The sequence below is a fragment of the Rhinatrema bivittatum genome, chromosome 11, assembly GCF_901001135.1.
Source record: "Rhinatrema bivittatum chromosome 11, aRhiBiv1.1, whole genome shotgun sequence".
In the NCBI taxonomy this organism is placed as follows: Eukaryota; Metazoa; Chordata; class Amphibia; order Gymnophiona; family Rhinatrematidae; genus Rhinatrema; species Rhinatrema bivittatum.
Genome location: NC_042625.1, coordinates 56,021,265 through 56,046,856, shown reverse-complemented (window position 1 = coordinate 56,046,856; position 25,592 = coordinate 56,021,265). Strand labels below are relative to the sequence as shown.

Here is a 25,592-nt window from a genome sequence, read left to right as displayed (position 1 = left end):
ACCCTGATCCCTAGCTCATCCTGCACATGGGGAAAGTTAGGGCACCGTTCCTGTTTACAGAACAATCTCACCACCCTAGGATCATCCCCATCTGCAGCAGGAACCTCATCCACATCACCTGATGGTACCACCGCAGCATCAGCTCCCGGATCATCTTGATGATCATCTTACGGACCCTCCTAGAGACCATCACCATTGGAATCATCTGAAGTCTCCCATATTTGAACCAGTCTGGTGAACCAAACCAAGGAGGCAATAGGACCCCCCCCCCCATCCTGTCTGTATGTCTGTCTTAGGCTTCCTAACTGAGCACTAAGGCTTCTGGGAGATCGCATGCTTACTTGCCACCTCCTTCCTTGCCTTATAAACTCAGTGGAGCAGAAGGACTAAGTCTGAGGAAAATTCCTCAGAATCAGAGGACCCTTTATCCATCCCGTCCTACTCTGGTTCCCGATTCCCCCCATGTCCCCTCCTGAGTGCAGCTGCACCAGGGACAGTGGGGGAGGGGAGTCTCTAAACTCCCTTGCTGCTGCCTGCCCTCTGCGACTTGAGTAAAAATGGCTCCTCAGACATACACACACACACACCCCTCCCCCGGGGCCTCTTGTACAGGTCCTGATGATTGGGCGCAACATTTACTCTCTGTGCTTCCCGCGGGGATGCCTTCCCCTCCAGAGGCACAAAGTGGCCAACTTGAGGCGTGATCATGTCACACCACAGGCCCTGCACTTTTTCCCCGAGTCTCGCGGAAGGTGCCATGCTGCAGCTGTGGTGAATGCTAAAAAATAGCCCCGAGCCACTCGTGCCTCTAGGGTCCCTCCCGGTGCTGGCCTGGACCCTCTGAGCTGCTGCTGTGGCAGGAGAACGTGCTCTTATTCACTCCTAGCGATCGCCGATGAAAGGAAAGGCAGCCTGAGTCCCCTGCTCTTGCCACATGCTTCCCTGAGCTTTTTTTTTTTTTTTTTTTTTTTTAACTATTTAAAGGGGCAGTGAGCCAAAAAAGGGAAAGTAATAACAGAATACTTCCCTGCTTCTGACTGCTCTTGCTGACAGTTGGGGTGAGAGGACCTCAGAGGGAGTGAGGGAACCAGGACCCCTGACTTTCCCTCCCTCTGGAAGACAAGGGCAGAGGCAGATCAGGGATTAACAATCTCCTGCTCACCCTGCTCTACCTGAGGGATGGCCCAAGAAGGAACCTAACCCCTCAGGGAGCTTCTTCTTTTTTCTTCAAAAAATCGCTCTATATTCTTTTTCTTTTTTAAACTCCAGATTGCAGGTTTGCATCTCTATGATCTGCTGAGAAGAGAAGAAATACTGAGGGACTGCAGGTGGCACTCTTGGTTATGTAGCAGTGCCTGGAAACCTTTTATTCTCTGCCTCCATCTGCTGGTAGGGATGCAAAACCCACTTGTCTGGACTGATCTGGGCTATGAACAGGAATATTAAAATAAACCTTATCTAAATGAATCCAATAAAAAGGTCTCACAATGGACCCAATCTAGTTAAGAACACAAGAATGGCCAGGCTGGGTCAGACCAATGGTCCATCTAGCCCAGCATCCTGTCTCCAACAGAGGCCTCAAAAACATCAGATGAATACAAGAATTCATTTAAGTGCTCCCTGTAGATTTATAAAAGTGACAAATCTCTAGTATCCGTTTATGTCCTTGTCTTCTAGGAATGCATCCATGCTACTTGCTGCGACCACATTTGGCTGCAGCTGATTCCACAATTTAAATACCCATTGACAAAAGAAATACTTTCTTGTGTTCATCCTGAAACAGCTAGCATACAGTATCATTCAATGCTACCTGGTGCAGGTTTTTTTCCTACTAAATATTGTATAATCCATATTGAACTTAAACTGTTTTAGCTATCCCTATAGCACTCCAAGGATTAACCAAAACTCTGCAAATGGACTTGAGTGCCACAGTAACCTTTAGCTGCAGGTAAGCAACCACCAGCAGAGTCCTCCTGGGTACAGAATAAATTATTCCAAGTCCAGAAAGAGAAAAGCAGAAAACATATAAACCCCAGCCAGGCAAACTATGTAGATAAATATAGAAATGGTAGATTTTTAAATAACACTTAAATTCACATAGTAGAGAGTAAAGACCCATTATACAAACAATATAAACACAGTAACCTTACTCTTCAGTTCTGTTTGCTCCACCATCACTCCAAAGTTGTTAAATTTAACAGAGCTCTTTCATCCTCTCTCTTTGCAGCAAACAGCAAAGCCTGAGATTTACAGCAGCGCTCAATGCCCAGGGATGAACAGAAACTGAGCTTCGCCCATAGGAACATCCTGTGCTGCATGGCAGAGGATTACCTTCAAAGTCAATTACTTGGGTAAAGAGCGATTTACTCAGGAACCATGGCTCTCCCTTGCCAGCTAGAGGCACATGGGGGCTTCCACAGAGCAGGCCCTTTTAGCCAGGTTCAACAGAGGCGTGCCTGCGGGCGTCTTTAAGCCAGAGAGGAAAATAGTGCGCGGACTTTACATTTTCAAACACATAACGCAACATTTTGCTTCCACGTGCCCGTCCACACAAATAATAGCTGCAAAGTAGGCGGCCACTTGTAGTGCGTACTCTGCTCGCGTTCAAAGGGAAACAGTGCAGGTGGGAGCTACAAATGCCTCCAAATAGTGCAAGAAACACTGCCCCTATACTTTGGTTTTCTTTTGTTTTTCAAAGGAACTTTTTTTTTTTTTTTTTTTAGGAAATTGAGTCGGTTAAGAGCAGAGAAAAATGTATTTTCTGGAACTACTGTATTTCAGGTAAAAGAGGGAAGAGGCTGTCTCTCTCTCTCCCCCTCAGGGTCAGGCTTTATTTGAGCTTCATCCTGACTTTTCCACTTTGCTGCAAATCCAAAGCACTTGGCTTTAAAAACAGTATCTAGAATTCCCGAGTAACACCCCTGTGCCTCCAACACGCCCTCTTGTGGTCATGTTCCCCATGCCGGTCCTTCTGTACCTGCGCCAATGATCAGCACGTTGGTGATACTGGTGTTGTAGTTGCTCAGAGCAATGCATTTTGCCATAACTTTCGTCCTCTTTTGCGACTGGAGAGCCTGAAAGCAAAACCCCAGTCAGTTACCACAAATCACTCGGTTTTCACAAACAGCCACACTTTTAGGGCCACTTATGGTCACACATGATTGATTCAGGTAGGGCTCAACAGCCACATTCTCATGAGCGTGAGAAGAAGTAGCTCCTTATAATGGTGACATTTCGTTAATGGCTGAATATAGCTGATGCTTCAGATACAATGAGTGCATAAAGAGGTTTCAGGAGAGACGAGTTTTCAGTGGTAAATATCATATGTGCCAAAAACAAACAAGCGATAAACAGAAAAGGAAAATAAAAGGTTCTGTAGCATGGCTGGGAAGCATGGATTAGGCCTGGGCCACGGTATCTCTAGGGTCAAAGTCTGAGAATTAAAAAAAAAAACAACAGATAAACTAAAAATATCCCATGGGGCACAATTTACAAATAAACAAAAGGTGATTAACTGTAGTTCAAAAGGCTTAAATATTATTGAAAATAAAACTCCAGCTATCAGATGATATACTGGGGTATCAAATAAAGCTGACTGAAAATATCACAGGCTTAACACACCTAAGACCATAGACCTAAGAGAGGTGTAACAATGTTTTATGGCTAAATAAACATTTTCTCCAGTTTAACTGCTCTATAGAGGTGTGCAGGGAAAAAACATTTGTTTTCATTATTCGGTTCATTTTCAGGAGGTATTTTTCCCACTAATTTTGGTTCATGGATTGCTTGATTTGTTTTGATTCGTGTGAAAAAAATGAATTATGCAATTACCCCCCCCCCCCCCAAACGACCAAAAAATGAAAACGAGGCCTCCCTCCCACCCTACCAGGAAAATGCTAGGGCCAGAATCCCCCCAGCCCCCACTTACCCGGTCAGGTGAGGATCTGCCAACAGTGACTAGGCCAAAGCCTAGGACTTGCATAGGCTGAGGCCATGGAAGGTCACAATGGCTTCGCCCTACTCAAAATCGACGTCTGAACCCAGGCCCGACTCCGCGGCCCGGCCTAGAAACCAGGTCCTGACACCGAGGCCTCGACCTGGACCCAGGTCCAATGCTGTGACTCGAACCAGAGACTGGCTCCTGACACCTGGGCCTCAGCCTAGGCCGGGGCCCAAAACTAGGCCTGATGTTGCAACCTGACCCGGAGGCCAGGTCCCAACACCGGGGCCTAGTCCCGGACCCAGGCACGATACTGCAACCCAACCCGGAGGCTGGGTCCTAATGACGGGGCCTTGGCTAGGAGGCTGGGCCTCAGCCCAGAGTCAGGGCCAGGCCTCGGTATCCAGACCTGGGAGCTCTGTGGTCCGTCGTCTTCGTTCTTCAGCTCTTCAATGCCAAATGATGGGCATCAGCTGGGGTCGTGCCAGAGTTAATTAACTCCGGCATATTCACCCCAGCAGACAGCGCCATTTTGAAGTATGGCATTGCCCTCCAGCCTCTCCAGTTGTGGCATTGGGCCTGGGTCTGGGCTGAGGCCCCGGCGTTGGGATCCAGCCTCCTTGTCAGGTCGCAGTTTCGGGCCTGGGCTTGGGCCCTGGACTGGCTGAAGCCCCAGCATCAGGACCTGATGAATCAGGTAAGTTTTGGGTTGTTTTGTTTTATAGGGGTCTCAGCCAAGGCCCCAGCATCACCCCCGTGCCTCTGCCGAAACCCCGGCGTCAAGCTTGGGTCTAGGCTGTGGTCACTGCTTTGGGCTTTGGCCTTTGCCTGCTTTGGCTGCTTTGGGCTTTGGCCTTTCCCTGCTTTGCATCAGGCCTGCATCTAGGCCAAATGCATTTGTTTAAAATGAAACAAACAAATAAGGTTTGTTTCATTCAGGGGGCCCCTGATTTGTTTTGAGGATTAAACAAATTAGCCTTATTCATCGTGTTTTGCAATTTTGTTTTAAATGAATGCACATCCCTACTGCTCTATTTATTAGTATAGAAAGAGTTTATTTTTAAAAATCAGGTTGGAATCACACTGTATTCTGTTCATTTCTGCAGCTGTCCCAAGCTATTCAACACAGCTGTGTGTGGAGCAAATGTTTTCTCAAGGGTCAAGTCAAAATCTAAAGTAACATTAGACATGGATCCTGTCGCATATAATTTCAATTTATATGCGACGGGCTGTAAATGGAAATGGACCAATTAAACAAGTGTAAACTTTGTGGAAGGAGTCTTCAGGTGAAGACTGTGGGTATTTAGCCACACCAAATCAGGTTTAAAATGAGGTGCTGGCTGGCATTTTTTGTCAGCTTGCCTCTTATACCTCTCAGCGGCCAGGGTAAGAAGCTGCCGAGTCTTTTGCCACAGCTCTTCGAGGTTTTGACTCGCTTTGTCCACTGCCTGACATGGGACTGTCACCAGTATGGGAAGCGGACCATGGGTGCTTGCCAAATAAAATCTGGAAGGGGGATGACCTTGTGGAGTCTCCAATGTGGTTATTATGGCAGAATTCTGCTCAAGGAAGAAGTGCCCAATCATCCTGCCATTTATTCACATAGGCCCTTAGGAATCCCTTAAGGGTTCTTTCCATCTGCCCATTATTTTGCAGAAGGTATACTGAAGAGAAATCTAATGAAATTCCGAATTTCTTGAACAGGCTTCTCCAGAACCTTTCCATAAACTGTACTGCTCAGTTAGAGAAGATGTGTCTGAGTAAGCCATGGAGTTAGAAGACATGCTGGAAAAAAAGATGAGCCAGTTCTGAAGCCAAAGGGAGTCTGGAGAGAATTATTAAATGAGCCATCTTAAAGAACTGGTCCACCATGACCCAGATGGTAGTACTGCTGTTAGAGGGTGGAAGGTAAATGTCAAAGTCCATGGCCACATGTGTCCTTGGCCTCTTGGAGATTGGCAACTGCTGTAACAGCCCCCAAGGATGAGTGTGGGAGGTCTTGATAACTGCACAAGATTCCACATAGCAATGCACATCATGCTTCATCTGAGGCTACCAATAGTGGCAGAGGAGTAGTTCTGTAATCTTGGCCACCCTGCGGTGACCTGCCAGGTGGGAATCATGGGCCCAGTTAAGCACCTTCTCCCAGTGGCGTTTGGGAACCATCGTTTTCCCTGGTAGTACTGGAACTGCTGCGGCTACTACAATTTTTGCAGGGTCAATGATGTGGTGAAGAGACTCTGTCAGGTCTTCCATTTCAAAGGACTGGAATAGGTAATCTGCATGCTGGTTTTTCTCTGCCAGCCGGTACCACAGCTCGAAAACAAAGTGGTTAAAAAATAAAGATGATCGGGCCTGGCAAGGGTTTAACCACTGGGCTTGCTGGAGGTACTTCAGGTTTCGGTGGTCAGCAAACATTGTGACTGGGTGTCTTGCTCCCTTCAGTAAATGGTGCCACTTCTCCAAGGCCAGTGTTTCAGCCAGGAGTTCTCTGTCTCCAGTGGTATAATTCCTTTCTGAGTCTGAGAACTTCTTGGAAAAGAAGAAGCAAGGCATGAGAGTACCTTTATCATTATGCTGTGTGAGGACAGCCCCCACTTCAGTGGCAGAGGTATCTACTTTCATGATAAAGGAATTTGATGGGTCTGGATGCTGGAGATTTGGATGCTTAAGAAACACCTGCTTGAGGTGAAGAAAGGCTTGGACCACTTTTTCAGACCAATTCCTGGTGCCAGCAGCTTTCTTCATAAGAGCAGTGAGAGGAGCTGCCAGTGACGAGTATCCATGTACAAACTGCTAGCAGTAGATGGTGAATCCTAAGAACCTTTGCAAGGCCTTGAGTCTCACTGACTGAGGCCAATTCTGAATGGCCTTCACTTTTCCCGGGACTATGTGCAGGCTATGGTGGGAGACAATATAGCCCAGGAAAGGTAGCTCTCCCTGCTCAAAGGAACATTTCTTGAGCTTGGAGTATAGGTGATTCTCATGGAGTCTCTGAAGCACTTGTTTGACATGCTTACAGTGTTGTATCAAGGAACATGAAAAAATGAGAATGTCATCTATGTATACTAGGACATGAGAGTAGATAAGTTTCTGAAGATCTCATTAACCACGTGTTGGAAGACGACAGAGGCATTACCAGATATTCATAATGTCCATCATGGGTACTGAATGCCATCTTTCATTCATTCCCTTCACGTATGCAGATGAGGTTACAGGCTCCTCAAAGATCCAGGTTGGTGAATATCTGTGCTTTGCACAGATGATTGAAAAGTTCCATTATTAAGGGCAACAGATATCTATTTTTGTGGGTTATGGCATTGAGATATCTGTAGTTGATGCACAGTCTGCATACCCAATCCTTCTTCCCAACAAAGATGAAGCCTGCCCCTGCTGGGGAGGAAGAAGAGCAGATAAATCCTCACTCCAGATTTTCTTTGATGTAATAGGTAATGCTGCCATTTTAGTAGCGTATAGCAGGTAGACCCTACCCCTAGAAGGCACTTCCCTAGGAGTAAGTCAGTAGGGCATGCCCTACTGACTTACTCTGCATGCTTCTTGCTGAAGCCATCTGCAAATGCTGCATATTGAGAAGGCCCGGGAGGGCCAGGGTTGGAGTCCGAGCTATAGGAACTGGTAGGGAGACCACAGTAAGGCATTGTAGTTAACAGGAGGGCTCCCAGCGAGCAATTTGCAAAGCCTGCCAATCTATGGTGGGATTGTGTATCATCAGCTAGGGTAAGCCAAGGATGGTTGAATTGACTGCCTTCACTAGGATATAGAGTGATGTATTCCCTGTGCAGGAGCCCAGTCTGAAGAGTGAGTGGCAGGGTAACTGAGAACAACTGGCCAGGGAGGGGTTCTCCTAGGCAGAGGAGATAGTAACTGTTTTTTACAAGTCACCACAAGAAGACTGTACTGGCATACCAGTGCTTCATCAGTGAAATTGTCCCAGCACCAGAGTCCAGAAATGCCTCTATGTGCACCTCTATACCATCAGAGGTGTGGCAGATGAGTATGAGTGATTGAGGATAGGATGAGGGCCAGCCTAGAGTTGCCTCTCCAACCAATCCTAAGCTCAGAAGTTTCCTTCCTTTTTAGCACAACAGTCAGCAAAGTGCCCCTGAGTGGCACAGTAGAGACAACGATTGAGCTGCTGGTGTCTCTGCTTCTCTTTTTCCGTGAGCCTGGCCCTGCTAAGTTGCATGGGCTCTTCTATGGAGGGTACAGGTAGAGATCAAAGAATGCTGGAATTTGGGCACCAATTGAAATGATGTTGGGAAGTCTCTCTCTCCTGGTGTTATTATTTGTGATAATTGTGGGTGGATCCTTGGGCCGGTGGCAGATAACCACGCCCATGGGGGAAGATCCTGAGAGGGACCACCGGTTAGGCTCAGAGTTGGGAGACAGACACACACTAGTTCTTTTATTAAACTGTTTTAAAGAACCACCAGAGGTGGCAGTAGTGAGCTGGAAGAGCCCGGCTGGGCTGTAGTCCCTCAGGCACTGGAACAGCGATCCTAGGATGGCTGAGTTGTAGAGAAACTGAGATAGTGAGTAGGCTGAGTATGCAGAGTTCAGGAACAGAACCTTGATGGTAACACTCACACAATAGTCTCTTGGAACAGCCCAGGAGCTGGAATAAAGTAGGCCCTCGAGGAGCGAGTACCTGGTTCCAGGGAAAGCTCTGAGAGAGAGAGATGGTAACTCACTGGTGTTGTAGGCAGCGGTGACTTCCTGGCAGAAGTTATATTCAGTAGCAGGTCCGGGAACGTAGGCCCTCGAGGAGTGAGTACCGGTTCCAGACTGCGACCTGAAAAGCAAGAGAGAGAGCAAGGCCCCCGAGGAGCGGGTACCCCTGATAAAGTCTGAGGAGGCAGAGTAGCAAGGTAAGTGGAAAGCGAATCCCATCCGCAGTGATACCTGGAGGCAGCTAGGAAGGAAACCCTTTGCTAACTCGATTAGCTAGCAAAACAAGAGACCTTAAATATCTGGCGATGATGATGTCACCTCAGGGGGACGCCCCTGAGGTTTGCACCACAGCTGGTACTTGACTCGGGGCTGCGCCGTGCGCGCACCCTTAGGCCTCAGGAGAACATGGCAGAAGGCAGCGTCTAGCCGGTCCGGGGACGCCGGAGGAGGTCGGCAAAATGACGCCGCGGCAACCAAACTTCTATCAACCAAAGAGAGAGTCACCAAAGAGGTAAGGTGGGCGGAGTGGAGACGTCGGGCAGTGACGGTCGCAACACCTGGGCCTAATCTCGGAAGCAGATGTGCACCCGGATGGCAAGGGCAATAAGATCCTCCAGTCAGGACAGCAGGTCCTGACTGGACAGCTCATCCATGACGTGCTCCGCCAGGCTGTGTAAGAAAATGGTGGTCAAACTGTCCTTGCCCCAACACAAATCCAAGGCTAGAATCCTGACCTGAATGGCGTAATCTCCAACTGTTCGCTGCCTAATGCAGCGTAATTCGGTAGCAGCCAAGGAGGGGTGGCCAGGTTCATCAGATTTGCCGACCTGCTTGAGAAAGTTGTCCAGATTTCCCATAAGGGCATCATTTCTTTCCCATAGGGGTGAAGCCCAGGCTAGAGTGGAACCAGCTAGGAGAGAGAGGATAACTGTCACCTTGGTCCAATCCAAAAGGAAGCTGCCAATCTGTAGCTCAAAATGCATCAGGCACTGATTAATAAAGCCTCTGCAGGCCTTGGGATCCCCATCATGCCTGGGTGGCAGTGGCAGACGTGGCATGGATCCTGCATGCCAGACCAGTGCAGCTGGAGGAGATGCAGGTGCTGGTGTGGGTACATGGACCTGCAGACAGTCCATTTGGACTGCGAGACCTTGGATTAGGCCAGTCATGCGGTTGAGCTGATCTTGCTGCTGCTGGACTTGAGTGACAACCCTGAAATAACCTGAGCCAGGCACAAGTCCACCAAGCTCATGGCCTCAGCAATCTGCCACATATGTGAGTCCTTGGGCTGTGGCATGGTTGACTCAGTCTAATAGGTGAACCCACTAGGCTCACACTGACAGCTGTTGGACACCGCTCTTAGAAGGACTAAAACTAGGACTTCACTTATACCAGCCCCATTCCCTGCAGGTTGAGCCCTTGGGTTACAGGGACCAGCAGGGTTTAGGTGAGGGTCCTGTAAGGAGTGGTCAGATGAAGTTGAGTAGTTAGCTGAGGTCAGGGCTGGCAGCGAGCAAGAGGTGTCGAGGTCCAGGCCAAGGTCAGGGCAGGCAGAGATCAGGCAAGCAGTCCAGAAGAGTAGTCAGAAGCCAGGGTCAAAACCAGAAGTCAAACAGAGACGGATAGATGAGTCAAGGACAAGATACTGGGGACCAAAACATGGCAGAAACAAACAAGGCAAGGCAGGACATGGCATGAAGAGGATAGGCAAGAAAACAGCAAGGCAAGGAGACAGCAAGACAAGACAGGGAACGAACAGGCAAAGCAAGCATGCAGACACAATAGCAACACACACTGCCAAGAGCAGGAGGACTTGTTGCTGAAGCACTGATGAACAGGATGGCTTGGTTTAAATAGCCAGCCTCCCATGACATCATCCAGCAGCACCGACCAGGGTTTCCCTCTCTGGGCCTATAACTAAGGGGAGTGCATGCATGCCTGCACCTATGGTCAGACATGGTAGTGGAGGCAGCCCTGCCGTGAAGAAGAAGGCCTGGTGTTGGGGCAGGTCAATGGCATCATGGGGCTGTCCCGCAGTTGGCCAAGCAATACAATTAGATAAGAGTTCTCAATATCAGCTCAAATCTTGGCTGTTATTATGGCTGGTTACTATAAGCTTAGACTTTTGATACCATTAAAAAATGTTTTGTCCAAAGAAGACTTCCAGACAGTGGTCCAGGCTATTATCCTGCCAAGCCTCGACTATTGTAATGCATTATACACTGGGCTACCAGCATATGCACTGCATGCTCTTCAACTACTTCAAAACTCTACTGCCCGGCTGCTGGCAGAGTAAATATGAAAACTCATATTTCATCAATTTTGCGAGAGTTGCATTGGATCACGGTTAATTTTAGAGTACAATATAAATTAGCTTGCCTCATCCAGAAAATGACTAATACAGAGGTGCTACCTTGGATAAATTCAATGTTGCACATGCATAATCCACCTAGATCTCTTAAGTCTTCTCAAAGGGGCCTTCTCGAAGTGTCCTTGGTACGTTTTGCACGATTAAGTAAGACTCAGGAGAGATCTTTTTCTGTGGCAGTTCCCAAACTGTGGAATTTGCCTCCATTAGCCCTTGCAATTAACTACCTGCGTCAAAACATTTAAGAAAATGTTGAAGACTTTTTTGTTTGATCTTGTATTTTTTGACATTTGAGAGCATTAGGAGTTTGTTAGGATGTGATTTTATACTGCTTATTTATATTTTATTTTGCTGTGGTTTTATGTTTTTTTGTAAGCTGCTCAGAGCTGTGGTAATTGTGGCAACACTAGAAATATTTTAAAATAAATAAATATTACAGTGATTACATTTTATCAGAAGGCTGAAGCAGGTTTTAGTTTTGGTTAGTGTTCCTTTCAAAAGGACCTTGGTGTTATGACTACATGTGGTATCAGTATATACTGGCATGCTGTATGTTTTTTTCTCAATGAAATCTCTGCTTACAACTTTACAAGAGACTAGAGGCTCTGCTTCATTTCCCGCCACGTCTGGTCCTTATCTTTTCAAGTTTTGCTGTTTTAGAGGGAAGGGCAGCGGCAGCAGTTTTTGAAGAGTATGTTTAGTTAGTTCAGAATTATGAGTGCTTTTTAGTAATTTTATATGATTCTGTGTTTTGTTTGAGATTTTAGGAATCTTTTATTGTATGCTGTTGTGGAGCACTGGAGTAACTGCGGCTTAAAAATATTCTAAATAAATAAAAGCCCTGAAATGTGACAGGATTCAGGCAGACTCTCTCCTCACCTGTTTGCTTGCTCGGATGTACACTCTCTCCTTCTCTATTTTCACCTAGATGAAAAACAAAGGGATAGTTTCACTTCCTGGACAGATAGGTAGGCTGATGGTTTGAGTTTCACTAATAATGACTAACAGAGAACCGCTGCCCCTGGCTGCTAATGCCCTGCTAAAATACCTTTGGGGTATTTACAGACCATCCCTATCCTATGGACATTTCTTCTGTCATATTTTTTAATTAATAGGCTAAAACCTTTTAGATTCTTACTTTCACACAAAAAAGTCTTGGGTAGTAGTGGCAGTGAGGGTGGTTGGGCCATTAACACCGAATTCTGAATTGGCTACTCCAAAAGTGGGATTTCTTTCTGATTTTCGGATTACATTTATCATTTTGAATTGGTCATTAAGGGATAGATAATCAAACTATCTGCAGTCTGGCAAACCCTTTGAACAGTTTTTACTTGTGAGGTTTGCCACAATAATCAAAGCAAAACTATCCAGGTAAAATTGCTTGGATTATTGTCCCCCTCAAAAATACCTGCACAAATTTGCATCTGCTTTTTGGTGGATAAGTGTATAGTAGTTGCCTCCCTCAACCTAATCCTGCCTGCTGGAACGTCTAGAAAATACACAGGGAAAAGTGTGCATATTTTGACATATTCACATACTTTTACTATCATAGTGGGTAGGCAATAATAAAACAGCATCCTGCTCATGGAAATAACTTTCATTACTACCCTTTAATTGTCTCAGAGCAGTAGTACAGTGCGGCCAAACCTATGACTTAGTGCGCAGTGCCATGCAGAGGGACCTGAGTTTGATGCATGGACCAGGACTGCTCCCCTGGGCCAATCGGCACCAGATATGTTCAGAACACCTGGGGAAGATGAAAGCTGCAGCCATTGCTCAATAGCAACACCTAGTAGCCAGACTCAGAGCCCAGGTTCTCACACTCCAGAGGGGGTTGTGTTCTGGGGCGCCTGGTCATGGACCATCAATTCAATTGCTAGACCAAAGAAGCATATAAAATAGAGGAAATCCCCCAGTAGTTGGAAATGAAGGTTCATGTTGCCATGCCCAAAGAACACCAACTCTGACTGGGCTGGAAGCTCAAAGGAGCTGGAGGCAACTGTTATACCTCCCTTCTCCTGCCAATGAAAAATGAACAGTAGTACAATCCTACAAACATTTCTAAAAATATGAACTTGTCTACTTTTTAATTGTCGTCCACCTATTATTCATCTGTTCCTAACTGTTCTTTCTTTTGTTTATATATTTTCGTATATTTTTCCCTTTTATTAAACTAAGGTGTGTGAATTTTAATTATGGCTGCACCCTATTTTAATGGTATCCTCCCTTGAACTCACATAGGCCCCGTGCCACTCGGTGTGCAAACCGTGCAAATGCACAGGACGGAACACCCGGTGGGGCAGCGTCGGAAGCAGGGAGAGACCCGTGATGCTCTGATGAACCCAATCCCACCAGCGGCAGAAGAAGCAGGAGGCCCGTAGTGCCGCCGGTGAATCCGATCCCACCAGCGGCAGAAGAAGAAGCCCGTCTGGCAGCTCCGACTCATGTGCTGGCCCCCGTGGTATTCAACACTGGCGGTGCTAGCACTTCCTGTATTCTCATCTCGCAATGCATGAGATAAGAATGCAGGAAGTGCTAGTACCATGAGTGTTGAATTACCTCGGGGCCAGCTCATGAAGAGGAGATGCAGAACGACTGCTCTCCACAAAGAAGGTACAGGCTGGCAGCAGCAGCAGAGGAGGAATAACTCATGGACCCTGACTGCCTGGTCTGCATGTGTGTGTGAGTGAATGGGAAGCTGCCTGTGATGGGTGTGTGTGTGTAAATGGGAGGCTGCCTGGGATGAGTGGATGTATTCATGGGAGCCTGCCTAGATTGCATATATGTCTGTGTGTGTGTAAATGGGAGGCTGCTTGCGATGGGTGTGTGTGAATGGGAGGCTGCCTGTGATGGGTGTGTGTGAGTGAATGGGAGGCTGCCTGGGATGGGTGTGTGTGTGTGAATGGGAGGCTGCCTGGGATGAGTGGATGTATTCATGGGAGCCTGCCTGGGTTGCATATATGTATGTGTGTGTCTGTGTGTGTGTAAATGGGAGGCTGCTTGCGATGGGTTGTGTGTGAATGGGATCCTGCCTGGGATTGGGTGGGAGTGGGAGTGTGTGTGTGTGTGTGTTTGTGTGTGTGTGCACATGCATGCATTAGAGCCTTCCTGGGATGGGCAAAGAGTGTATTATGAGAATGGGAGCCTGCCTGGGATGTGTGGGTGTAAATGGGAGCTTCTCGGGGGGGGGCGGGGGGGGTGAGAGAGAGATAGAATGGGAGCTGCCTGGGTTGTGTATCTGTGTGCGTGTGCGAGAGAGAATGGGTGCTGCAGGCAGGGCCGGTGCGAGGGGATTAGGCGCCCTAGATACCTTCTGCCTTGCGCCCGCCACCCCCTGGCCTTGGCTCCGACTCTTACTTCTCGATTGCGCCCACCGAATGTGTGGTGTTCTGGGCCCCAAGCAGGTTGGGCGCTGCTCTCGGCCCGCCGAATATCCACTTCTCTTTGCTGCCGCTTGTGGCCCCACGTGGCTCGCGCCCCCCTAATGGTCGGCACCCTAGGCCCAGGCCTAGTTCACCTAATGCTTCCGCCAGCCCTGGCTGCAGGTGGATTCCAACCTGCCAGCAGCTGAAATGAAGATGAGGGGCTGACGCTGCTGGTAGATCCCAACCAAAGAAGAAGGGGGGGTGTATTGCAGGATCCCCAAGTTTAGGCTCCACAACCTGCAACAGGGGAAAGAGACTTTGCTCATGCCCACATCCTTCTGGATCTGGAAGGGTCCATCTAGAGGGAGAAGAGAAGACTTGAGTAAGTTTGTCTTTTTGGATTTTCTGTATTTTTGGAGATCCTGAGCCTGCCTGAGGAGGACTTCCCTCCTGCCTGGGAAGGTCAGGAAGGTGCTGTATCTCCCTCTGTCTGTTACTAGCTAGAGAAGAAGAAGGTTGTATCTTTGAAGAGATTTCTGGTCCTGAGAGTTTTCGGGAGGAAGTCTTTTGTCCGTCAGTTCCTGCCAGTTTGAGAGTAATGGTTTTTGACATTTCTGAACATCTTTTTGGGACCTTTCCACCAGAAGTCCTGCAGAGGAGCTTTCCATCAGTGGAAAGACAGGAAACTCCAGCCCTACTAGGAGCCCACATTCCTACCCCTTAGGAGTGAGGGGTTTTCCTAGTTTGCCATCCAAAGGGACATTGACCCAGTTAACGTTGCTGAGAAATTTGGCATTCTGGACTGTTTATTTTTGCATGGGAATTTTCCGAAGAATTATTTTTGTGCATTGGACTTCAAAGTATTTTTACTTGCAGTACATTTTTTGTTGCACACCCAGAGTGGCCAGCGTCTTGCTTCAATGTAAAAAGTGCCCTAAAGCAAGGAGCTCCTAAGCTTGAGTACATCTGAAAGCAACCAAAGAGAGAGTGAGAGACTGTGATCTGTTCTCACCCCTGTGAGACCAGGGTCCCACAGGTTTATCCTGCTCCCCCTCCCCCCCCCCGGTGGCCTCTTGTGACTGTATTGGTGTAAGTTGGAGAAGAGAGGATAACCGGGAGTAAGACTGCCCTGAAGAGGGGCTACATATGTAACTCTTTTGAAAATTAATTTGTAAGGGAATTAGACCCTTTGGGCTCTATTTACTAAGCATTTTCCTCATAGACACAAAATGGGAGAAAGCCTTTCATAAATAACCCCTTTATTTTTTTTAATCCATATTCAAAGCGTTTGTCTGGCAAAATTTGGGACTTCCCTGAACAAGGACAAGGCCTGCATCAGTAAGAGCACAGCTACTAGAGTGAGAGAGCAGGGGACTGGTCTTAAAGGGGCAGTTCTGAAGTTTAAGGAACATTTCCCTAAGAGAGCTGGATCAGCAGGGGAAAGGAGAACGGTGTCCAGCTGCTCTTGGAAGAGTTTCATTGCAGCCCAGAATGGGGTGACAGCCTCTGGATCTTCAATGGGGCCTGGGATTCACCAGATGTCCTATCATCCCAGTTACAGCTGGAGCAGGCATCTGCAGTTGCGGACAAGGACTGGCAGCTGATTCGACATGATTATACTTGTGAAAGGCCTTAGAGAAGATCTGCGGTGAGTGCCTGCCTGTTGGAGTAAACTGGTGCTGGCTGGCTTGCCCGATTGGCATCCAGGGAGATCACTGTGAACTATTAAAAATGTATTTCTTCCCTTGTTCTGGTTAATCTGTTCAAAAAAAAAAAAATAGGATCACTAAAGTTGCTCCGTTGCGCTTGCTTGCTGTATGTCCTGTTTTTCTTCTAGGTGGTCCTGATGTCCCCCGTGACCATGAACTGATTTTTGTTGGAATTTTGACTGAATCAACATTTTGAAAAAAATGAAAATACCCCCCAAACAGTTGCAAAACACTTAAAACATTTTGAAAACTAATGGTGTTCCTAGTTTAATTGGAAACTGATGCCATAACCATTTACTTCTTTTACCGGTGAGGTTCCCACATCCAGATCCTCCCATCTCTTAATTATTTCTTTCTGCAGTTGCAGCCTCTGCCTGGGTCTCCTTTGTTGGATTTCAGAAGCAGGAATGAGGATAACTAACTTTGTCCCACAGGGTTATGTGAAAACTGTGTGTCAGTGTGAAGGTTCAGTGTTCCCTCAGTGGGGACCCCCAAGGACCAGAGTGATATGGGGTGATATTCTGCTGGTACCGCACCCCAGAAAGAAGAAATGTATTGTGAGCTATGATGTGTTCAGACATGGGAGGACATGCCAGAGGGATACATGCCCCTCTCTACTGCTTTTGTTTCCCCATCGGCTGGGTTTCTGTCAAATGGCCTGGATGTGCCCAAAACTGGGGATGAGCCCCCAGAGGTAATGTTTTGAAAGAGTTGGTGATGATCAACCACCCTATTGTTCTTCCCCACTGGGAGAGCTGCAGCGAAAGTACTGAATATGAAAAGGTCTCCCCAACGGGAGATCTCCAGATGTAGTAAAGTGATGGAGTAATGTCAATGACATATTTTCTTGTAGAAATGTGCATGTATTGTGTTGTCTGTAATGTGCTAGAAGTTGAAAGGTGTGCTGGACACAATCTCCCTCTTGGGCTTCAGCTCCCCCAAGTGGTCAACTAAAGTATAACATCAACATTTTTGTCTGTACATTGTCTATTCTCTAGTGATAAGCCCTGCAACTAATTCTCAGGGCTTTAGTAAATATCTAAAGAAAAAAAAACCTCTGAGTCAGTTTCCTTGATGGAAAGGTTTTTGGTTTTGTTTTTTTGGTGAGGTGAATGTAAGAGATACTCCAATCCCTTACCAATCTGTTTTTCCCTTTTTTGCACCAGCACTAGGGACTTGCTTTTTTTAGATCATCTCTAAAAGTTTTCTTCTTCCAAGACTGGGATTGGTCAGCTTGGCCCTATAAATTGGGTCTGAGCATGTGCAGAAAGTAGAGGGTGTTGGAGCTGAGCAGGAGATAGGAATGTTTTGGCTGTGATCCCTTGCTAGGCCCTCCCTGGCCTGGAGAAGGAAAGGGAAAGGAGATATTTGTTGGAGAGGTTGACTTTTTCGAAGAAGATTTTTCTTGATACTGTTCTTGACACTTGATCCCAGGTTCAGGAGGAAATCCCCCTGCCTGAGGGAAAGAGAATCTGGGTGCATTACTTGCCCTGCACCCGTCTGAAGTGGGATGGCTTTTACATCTGCTCAGAGGAGAGAAGTTTTGTGAGAATCAGTTTCGGAAGCTTTTGGACTTTGCCATCTACGGTCCCAGGTTTTGATTACCATTGGAGAGAATGAGACCTGGCCTTTTTTCTAGAAGCCTGCTTTCAGTCACCCAAGAGTGTGGATGTTAAATTTGCCCCTACTCTATAGGGATTTTCTGGCTTAGAGAACAACAAAGTGAGAACAGGCACTATGAACTTTTGTGTTTTTGTGAAAAAGATTCCTGAACTTTGTCTTTTGAATGGACTGTACAGTTATTTTTGTTACAGTAAATTTTGTTTGAACACCACCTCCAGTGTCCTACCTGTTTTTCACCTTTAAGGAAGATACCATCCCTGTGAGCCAGCGGAAAGGCGGCAAACAAGCAGTGTCGGTATCCAGGCAAGGGTCTAATCGGCAATGAGAGATGAGTCAGAGAGGAGCAGAGAAGGAGTAGTAGGCCAGAGACAGAGAGAAAAGACCAAGAAAGAAAGCAAGGCAGGGTAGAGTGACAATTGAGGGGAGGCAGGAGCTGGAATAAAGCAAAGATCTGGAAAAAGGCAGAAAGTGGAAGAGCAACGAGTGCCGGCAGAATGCAGGAGGACCTGTTGCTGAAGTGTTGAGTTGCTGCACAACTGATGCTTAAATCTCCCAGGCTGGCTGACATCACTAGAGAATGTCGGAGGAGTGTTCCTGCCACAGGGCCATTAAAGAAAGAGTGTGTGTGCCGAAGAAACATAAGCGGCAGCATCCCGGGAGGTGGCAGCATGGTGATGAGTCGGGGCCGGCCGCGGTGTGGCTGCCATAGTCAGCTGGTAATTATCTAGGGATATATCTTCTGTTACAATGGACAACATAAAAGGAGTGTACAAAGTAGAATTACAGTAACATAAAATTCAATCGTATCTTTAATGTTAATGATTGCATCAATAACACCCACTGCCCCTCCCTACAGACACAAAAAAAGGCTCATCAAAGAAGGCCAGAAAGGTCCAAGCTCTGTAAGTAGGGAAATTTTAAGCAATGTGGCAAAAGTCCAATGACAGTCATACAAGTGGCCACAAGTTTTCCTCACTAGGTGGTCACATGACTACCAAACCTCAGAGGTGCTGTGGCAGAAAATGTACACTGACTATAAATAGCCACAAGTGTTCTTCAACAGATGATCACGTGATCACTAATTGCGGGAGGGATTTCTGGCAATCTAGTTCCAGGTGTGGTACCCAACAAAGTGGCCTTATATAAAGAGCTAGTCAGGTCATGATGCCACTTGGTGATACAAGGTGATCTTGTAGAAAGCACTAATGAAGACATAGGAAGGCGCTTAATTTATTAGGGCCCCCAGAGATCTGCTGGCTTAAGACTCACTCTGCCAAATACCATAACCCCTGAAACTGAACCCTCTGACAGCCAGCCTCCTCCTGAATGGTTTTATTTGAAACTGCACCTGAAATTTAGGCAAACCGTCTAATCCCGGAAAGTCCTCAATGTCCCCCGTGCCAATATTAAAGCAGGCGCCATGCCAAGGACACCGCACTCTTCCTCTGGACAGCACCCCTGCAAGAAAGAATGTAGCAAATTATAGCATATAAGATACTGCTCTCACTCCTGGATAACGTCCCTACAAGAGAGGGTCCAGGACAGTCAGCTTTAAGTAGGATAATGCTCTCTGTTGCGGTTTGTGTTCCTATTATGATGAAATGCAGCCTACAGGTCAATGTGATCTCATCATCCCAAGCATAATGCATGAACTGGTCTCTATATCTGTGCAAACAATCTGCAGGTTGGGCAATGGGGCAAAGCCAGATTCTTTGATTACCTGATGAGATCAGTCAGTAAACAGTGTCACACAACCATCTTGGAGCAGGCATGACACAAGGAAGAATGATTGATATGTGGGATCTAGGGAGAACTTGAGTAGTTTGATCTGTGACTAGGGGTAGGGGTAGAAGAACCCAGCAGTCACCGGGATACATAAAGCAGGAATCGTATAAATATTAGTCAATCACTGCCTTCCCCCAGCTTGCTCAGAAGGAAGACAGCGGAAAGACTCAATTTGGCCAATTGAGTCTGGTAATTGTATAAATGTTATATTTTGTCTCTGTTCCTTGTTTTCTAGATTTAGGTCATAGATGAGGTTAACTAAGGAATATCCACTGCAGAGGGTTTTATAATAGTTATTGGAATTTGGTAATATGGTCTTATATAAGTGTTGTAGTTACATTGGATTATACTCTGACTCCTGGCTAATAACTCTGCAAGAGAGGTTCCAGGACAGTCAGAGATCTAAGTAAGATACTGCTCTCACTCTTGGATAATACCCCTACATCTTTATTTTCTACTATTTAGTCATGGGGAAGCATTCTTGTTTGGAGACTTGATATACAAACATAGGTTAAAGCAAATTCTCAGTAGGGAAAAGGGTCTCAGTAGGGAAAAGAGTCTTCACTCTGAAGATTTCCCCCAAGATATATACCCTGAGATACTATAACTCTTCTAAAATGTATTCCTAGGGGATATGATATACCCATACCCTAAAGTCTGTGGCCTAAATTCCACCCAAGCAGGGGCTTAAGAAAGAAGGGATGCCTGCTCCTGGATCTTCTGAGATGCAATTCCCTTCCTGGCTCTGAGAGGCCATTTTATTGCTTGTGGGCTCTTAATTTGAATTTATTGTAAATAACCTGTACAGTATTTTCATCCACATTGGATGCTAACACACATTTTTCAGGGCTTCAGAAACATAACAGACCTGCATATACTATAAGTGCCCAAAGGAGAGAAGAACAATGTGGTTATTATGATTACCCAGCTTCAGATCATAAACTGAGACATAGGGAAACAAAGTGACCTGCATTATACTATAGTATATGTTTACATGGAGAGAGTCCAGGAAAGAATCAGGCTTAAAAAGAAGGTACAGGGAGCTGAAAATACAAGAAGCCCAATATTCAGTAGGGCAGTTAGTGGACAAGTTCATCTGTGTTGTCCAACTCGTGCTCTAAGGTCGCAATAGCGTGGACTCTTGGATGTAACCTCAGCTCGACAGGCTCACTTGGCTGTCACTTGTGAGTTCGCTTTCTCTGTTGCCGTACTCACATTTTGGAACTCACTGTCAGAAGAAATTAGGCAGCTGGATTGCTTAAAAACTTGTAAATCTATGCTGAAGTCTGTGCTCTTTAAGCAAGCGTTTTATGCTAGCTATAACACATCAGTGTTTTATCAGTCAGTGCAGATTTAATGCTAACTTTATAGTATTATATTTATTTTTGTCTTTGTCTTGTATGATGACATTTTAATGGTTATATTTTTACTGAATTATGTATGTTTAATTATGTACATTGACTAGGTCCTGGAGCATAGGTGAGTAACAAATTTAAATATGAACAAGTTATCGAGCCAAAGTTAACCGCACAGCTTGCCCTGTATATTCAGTGGGATAAACGTCCCGCCGAATATTCTTGCTTAAAGTTATCCAGCTAAATGTTTTAATATAGCCAGATAGGTTTTTAAGTTATCCGGTCTTGTGTGGCCAAATAATTTTATACCTAAGTAGTGCTGTAAATATTTTTAAAACAGACCTCTGTGAGCCAGTCTCCCCTCCCCAATTAATTCACAATGGCCCCGCGGGGCCGAGCTACTCCAACCCCCTCAAACCCCCAGGAACTATGGTAATTTGATTTTTCGGAGGAGTCACATATCGCCCCCAACTCCTCCTTTACAGTTTTGGCGTATATTAAATAAAGCTTTCCTGCCACCTTCTCTCTACCTGGACTCACAAGACTATGTATGAGGTTACCTTGTTCCTGGCAGCATTTCTGGGGGTCCATGAGCGGGGGGAGTGGGGTACATAATATTGTGAGTGTTGGGGGGGTGGTGGTAGGAAACTTAATTTAATAGATCACAAAATGGGAAGGGTGAGAGCGATATGCACCCGCCCCAAATCAAATTACTATTATTTGTGGTTTGGGGGTGTGAAGTAGCTCAGCCTGGCAGGACCAATGTGAATGTATTAGGGAAGGGGTTGGAATTGGGTCGTTGGCCCTGGTAAGTAGATATCCAGGTAAGCAGAAAATTGTCCGGGTAAGTAGAAAGTTATATGGGCCACACAAGGCCAGATATATCTGATATTTGGCTATGATCCAGATAACTAGAACTATCCCCAGAATGCTCACAGAATGCATTTTTTTTAAATCTAACTAAATTATAGCCAGATAAGTAGCTGAATATGCCAAATTTGCCATTAGATGAATTATTATATGGCTTTTGAATATTGACCTCCAGATGTGCTACTGGCAATCCATGAATTACAAAATTTCAGCTGTGAATACCGTAGAATACAGTATGACTTTGTTATATACAAACATCCCACAACTCGTTACTGTAATGTACTTCAATGACGGAGGGGGATTGTTTTTTGGCTTTGAACCATTTGCACATAATGTGGGCTCTTAGAGGGTAACATTCAAGTTATTGGCTGGATTGCAGCCGGCGAGTGATTATTGATGGCATTGATTCTGAAGATTCCGTAGAATAGTCCTAAACGTAGCCTGACATATGTGATGGACTAATCAGCGGTGCAGCCGGTCCGCTGAATGTATCTTATTATCTTAAAGTTAGCTGGATAAAATGTATCCAGCAATGTTTGGCGCTACTCTGGGCACGACCAGAGTTAGCCTGATAATTTATCCAGCTAACTTGGAATATCTGAGTTATCGGATAACTAGGGACATTAGTTTTCAATTTTTATTTTCTTTTTCCTGGTAATTTCACAGTGAAAAAATGGCTTTTCCCTGATTATTCTCCTATGTGTTATAACAAAGTCAGTTTTCCTGACATTCGCAGGAAAAAATAAAATAAAAATGAAGATCCCTACGAATATCTTAGTCAACTAACTTAATTCCACTCTGGAATGCTTCTATGTAATTGGCTAAACTTTAGGCCAATGCTAAGTTATCGGGCTAAAATTTAGCCGGATAAGTGAAGGAAATATTCAAATAGTCAGCAATTAGTTGGATTATTCACTAGTTATCCAGCTAAATAGCCTCAGTTTCCTGAACTCTCTGAGCCCATAGGCTGAACATTATTTTACCTGCAGAGTAATAGGATTGGCGACTTCTCACCTTTCACCAGTGGTGCCCCATAATGAGGACACTTGTGTCCCATGGCGAAGTATTCTCCATTCTGCTTGATCAGGAGAGCTTTCCCACAGCCCAGGTCCACTTCCCGCATCCTATATCAAAGCAGAAGACATTAGTCCAGTGTTGCATATCACAAACTGCTTCACCAGCTGCTGCACTATACAGATTGTGGGAGGGGACAAAGGCCTAGATTCATCAAAATGCTATGTGTCTTCGCAGGAGGCATCCCACTATTGCAGGGGGGGGGGGGGGGAGGGTGTTGCCGTGATAGTGGGGCCCCCGAAAATACATTGCAGCTCCATGGCGGGTTCTTTTGTGTTATGGCCCTTTAACGCAAGGGCGGCGCCAATCTCACAGGACCGCTATAGTTTTAAAGGGCCACTGGCCACCCAAAAATGACCAAACAGGAAGGTTGAGCAGAGGTGATTGCTGACCCCCTTTTTAACCTGGCAACACTGTTTGAGGCCACCCTGACTCCCCCAAAATACAAATAAAGTTAAAAGCATGTACGTGGCAACGGTGGCGGCCCCTGAAGTAGAATCCCCCTTCCCTACCCCCCCCAATTGCCATCAGCCAAAGATTCCCCTCTCCTCGATTGCCTCACCCAAAGATCCAGGGGGCAGGGGGAGGGGGATCTTTGGCTGATGGTAATTGGGGACAGGAAGGAGGGGGAATCTTTGGGTGAGGCAATCAGGGGGGTGATGGGTGAGGGGGATCTTTGGCTGATGGCAATCAGGGGGGCAGGGTGGAGGGGGGATCTTGGGCTATGGCAATTGGGGGCCGGGGGGAGGGCCACCACTGTGTGCATGCTTTTTACTTTATTTGTATTTTGGGGGAGTCAGGGCCGCCTCAACCGGCAGCCCCGGGTTGAAACAGGGGTCAGAAATGACCCCTGTTCAACCTCCCCGTTTGACTGTATTTTTTTTTCCCTGCCACTTTAAATGTGCAGCGGGAACCTCAGAACCTGCATTAGTTCCTGGGCCTCCTGCCACACATCTAACACATGCCAGGGGGAGGTATAGTTATTTTATCATGGCTGACCATCTTCTCAGTCTGCTGCGATAAAATATTAGCATAGAATTGCCTAATAATGACTTTTGCATGCATTTGCATTACTCATGCATGCAAAGACAGTCATTGTAATAGGGGAGGGTATCTGAGCAGGGACATGCAAAATATCGCATATACTGCATGATATACATGACATAACCCATGTTAGAGCCTTTTATCGTGCATTACGGTCCTAGCGCATTTTAATAAATAACCCTGCAAGTCTGCCAGTTGTCAGTAAATTTACTGTTGGTCAGTAAAAAAAGAAAAAATGACAAGGCTGTAAAAATAATTTCATGTCAGTAAAAATGTCATTAGTGATGGATCTGTGTCTCAGGTGCTGTGGGCTCTGGCTCTGCAAGTTGCACCACTCAGGAGTCAGAAAATATGTGCATAAAGGAGTGAATCTTGTCATAGCAAGGACAGCCAAGCACACAATAATTATGGTAAAATATGTATCAGTAAAAATCTAGAAGACTTAGTAAAATATTTTCATGAGTTGGCAACCCTGGAAGAGACCCCCAGTCTGTGGCTGCATGTCAGGGTTTTATGTGGTAGGGCAGTCCTTTGGTATTGTGAGTACAGTCTGTGGGGCAATGCTGAAGTATGGGATAGCTCTAAGCATCTCCTCCAAGATGCACCCTCAGGGTCTATTTATTTATTAAAGCTCATTAGCGCCACAGGTGCCAATGTGCTTTGGGTGCTCCAACACCCCCAATCGGTCTGCGCCCGACCGATCCCGGTCACTACCTCCCCAACTCGCCTCCTCTGCTGGGGCTCCTGAGGCCCATTCGGGGCAAGAGCCCGCATGCCTAATCGAGGCGAGCCGTGCAGAGGAGGCCACCAAAAAAACATAAAAAACATAAAAAAAGAAGAGGAAACCAAGCCGCACTACAGCGCAGTGAGTCAGCCGCGCCCCCGGAAGCTCCAGACCAATAAGAAGGCGCCGGCAAGCCCTTAAAATTTTCGCGCCTCCTGGCCTGCCCCTTAGCACACCCCTTGGAGAGCCCCAGGACCAGGACCAGAGCCTCTCCCTTTCGCCATTGACATCAACCTCAACATCTCAAACACCCAACCACCAACACTCAATAAACCCCCTGCTGCAGTCTTTCAACCAACTCAAACATTCATACAGCCTCCGACAACAATCATCCATCCGACTCAAGACCCATCTTACACTCCTACAGTCACTACCAAACACCCTCCAGCAACAAACCAACTCTAAGCTAGAATACTCTACATTACATCAGGATCTCCCCATTTCCTCATCGAACATCATCATACAGCACTCCTCTTGATATTATTAAGCAGCATCCTACTCTCACCTTGCTCTTCAGCCACCCTCCTCATCTAGCACTCATCCTAAAGCCATCCTCACTTCTTCATGCACCCCTACGGATCTCATCCAGAACCCACCATAATATCAACCTGCCGTACCCGGACCTCATCTAGCCTCAAGTTACCAAGACCAGAGAGTCACCCATACACCACAAGAAACACTAAACGCAATCATGGCTTCACCCCCCACCACATCTCTTCAGAACAAGAACAAAAACAGATACCTGATTAACATCCCACTTATGAAGCATGTGAAATACCTACTCTCTCACATTCTTTTTGATAAATGCTCAATCACTAACCAAAAATTTCATGCTAATATCAGACATAATCCAAGAAAAGAACCCGGACTTCATCGCCATAACCGAAACCTGGTTTAAAAACACAGATCAAGTTTTAACGAATCATCTAACCAACAATGATTACGACCTATTCTCAATCCCACTTAAATCTCGCAGAGGTGGA

General features: G+C 46.3%; 1 protein-coding gene across 4 annotated transcripts in view; it reads right to left on the bottom strand.

Annotated features, from left to right (window-relative positions):
• The window catches only part of AIFM3 (apoptosis inducing factor mitochondria associated 3), a 128,748-nt gene that overhangs the window by 72,873 nt on the left and 30,283 nt on the right, over positions 1-25,592 (bottom strand). For all 4 annotated transcript variants that reach the window (XM_029571694.1, XM_029571696.1, XM_029571695.1 and 1 more), the window contains exons 3-6: positions 22,722-22,831; positions 19,046-19,155; positions 11,880-11,924; positions 2,978-3,074 (exon numbers count right to left, since the gene is read on the bottom strand). In XM_029571694.1, coding sequence (XP_029427554.1) covers positions 2,978-3,074; positions 11,880-11,924; positions 19,046-19,155; positions 22,722-22,831 — 362 coding nt within the window. The remainder of the gene's footprint in view (positions 1-2,977; positions 3,075-11,879; positions 11,925-19,045; positions 19,156-22,721; positions 22,832-25,592) is intronic.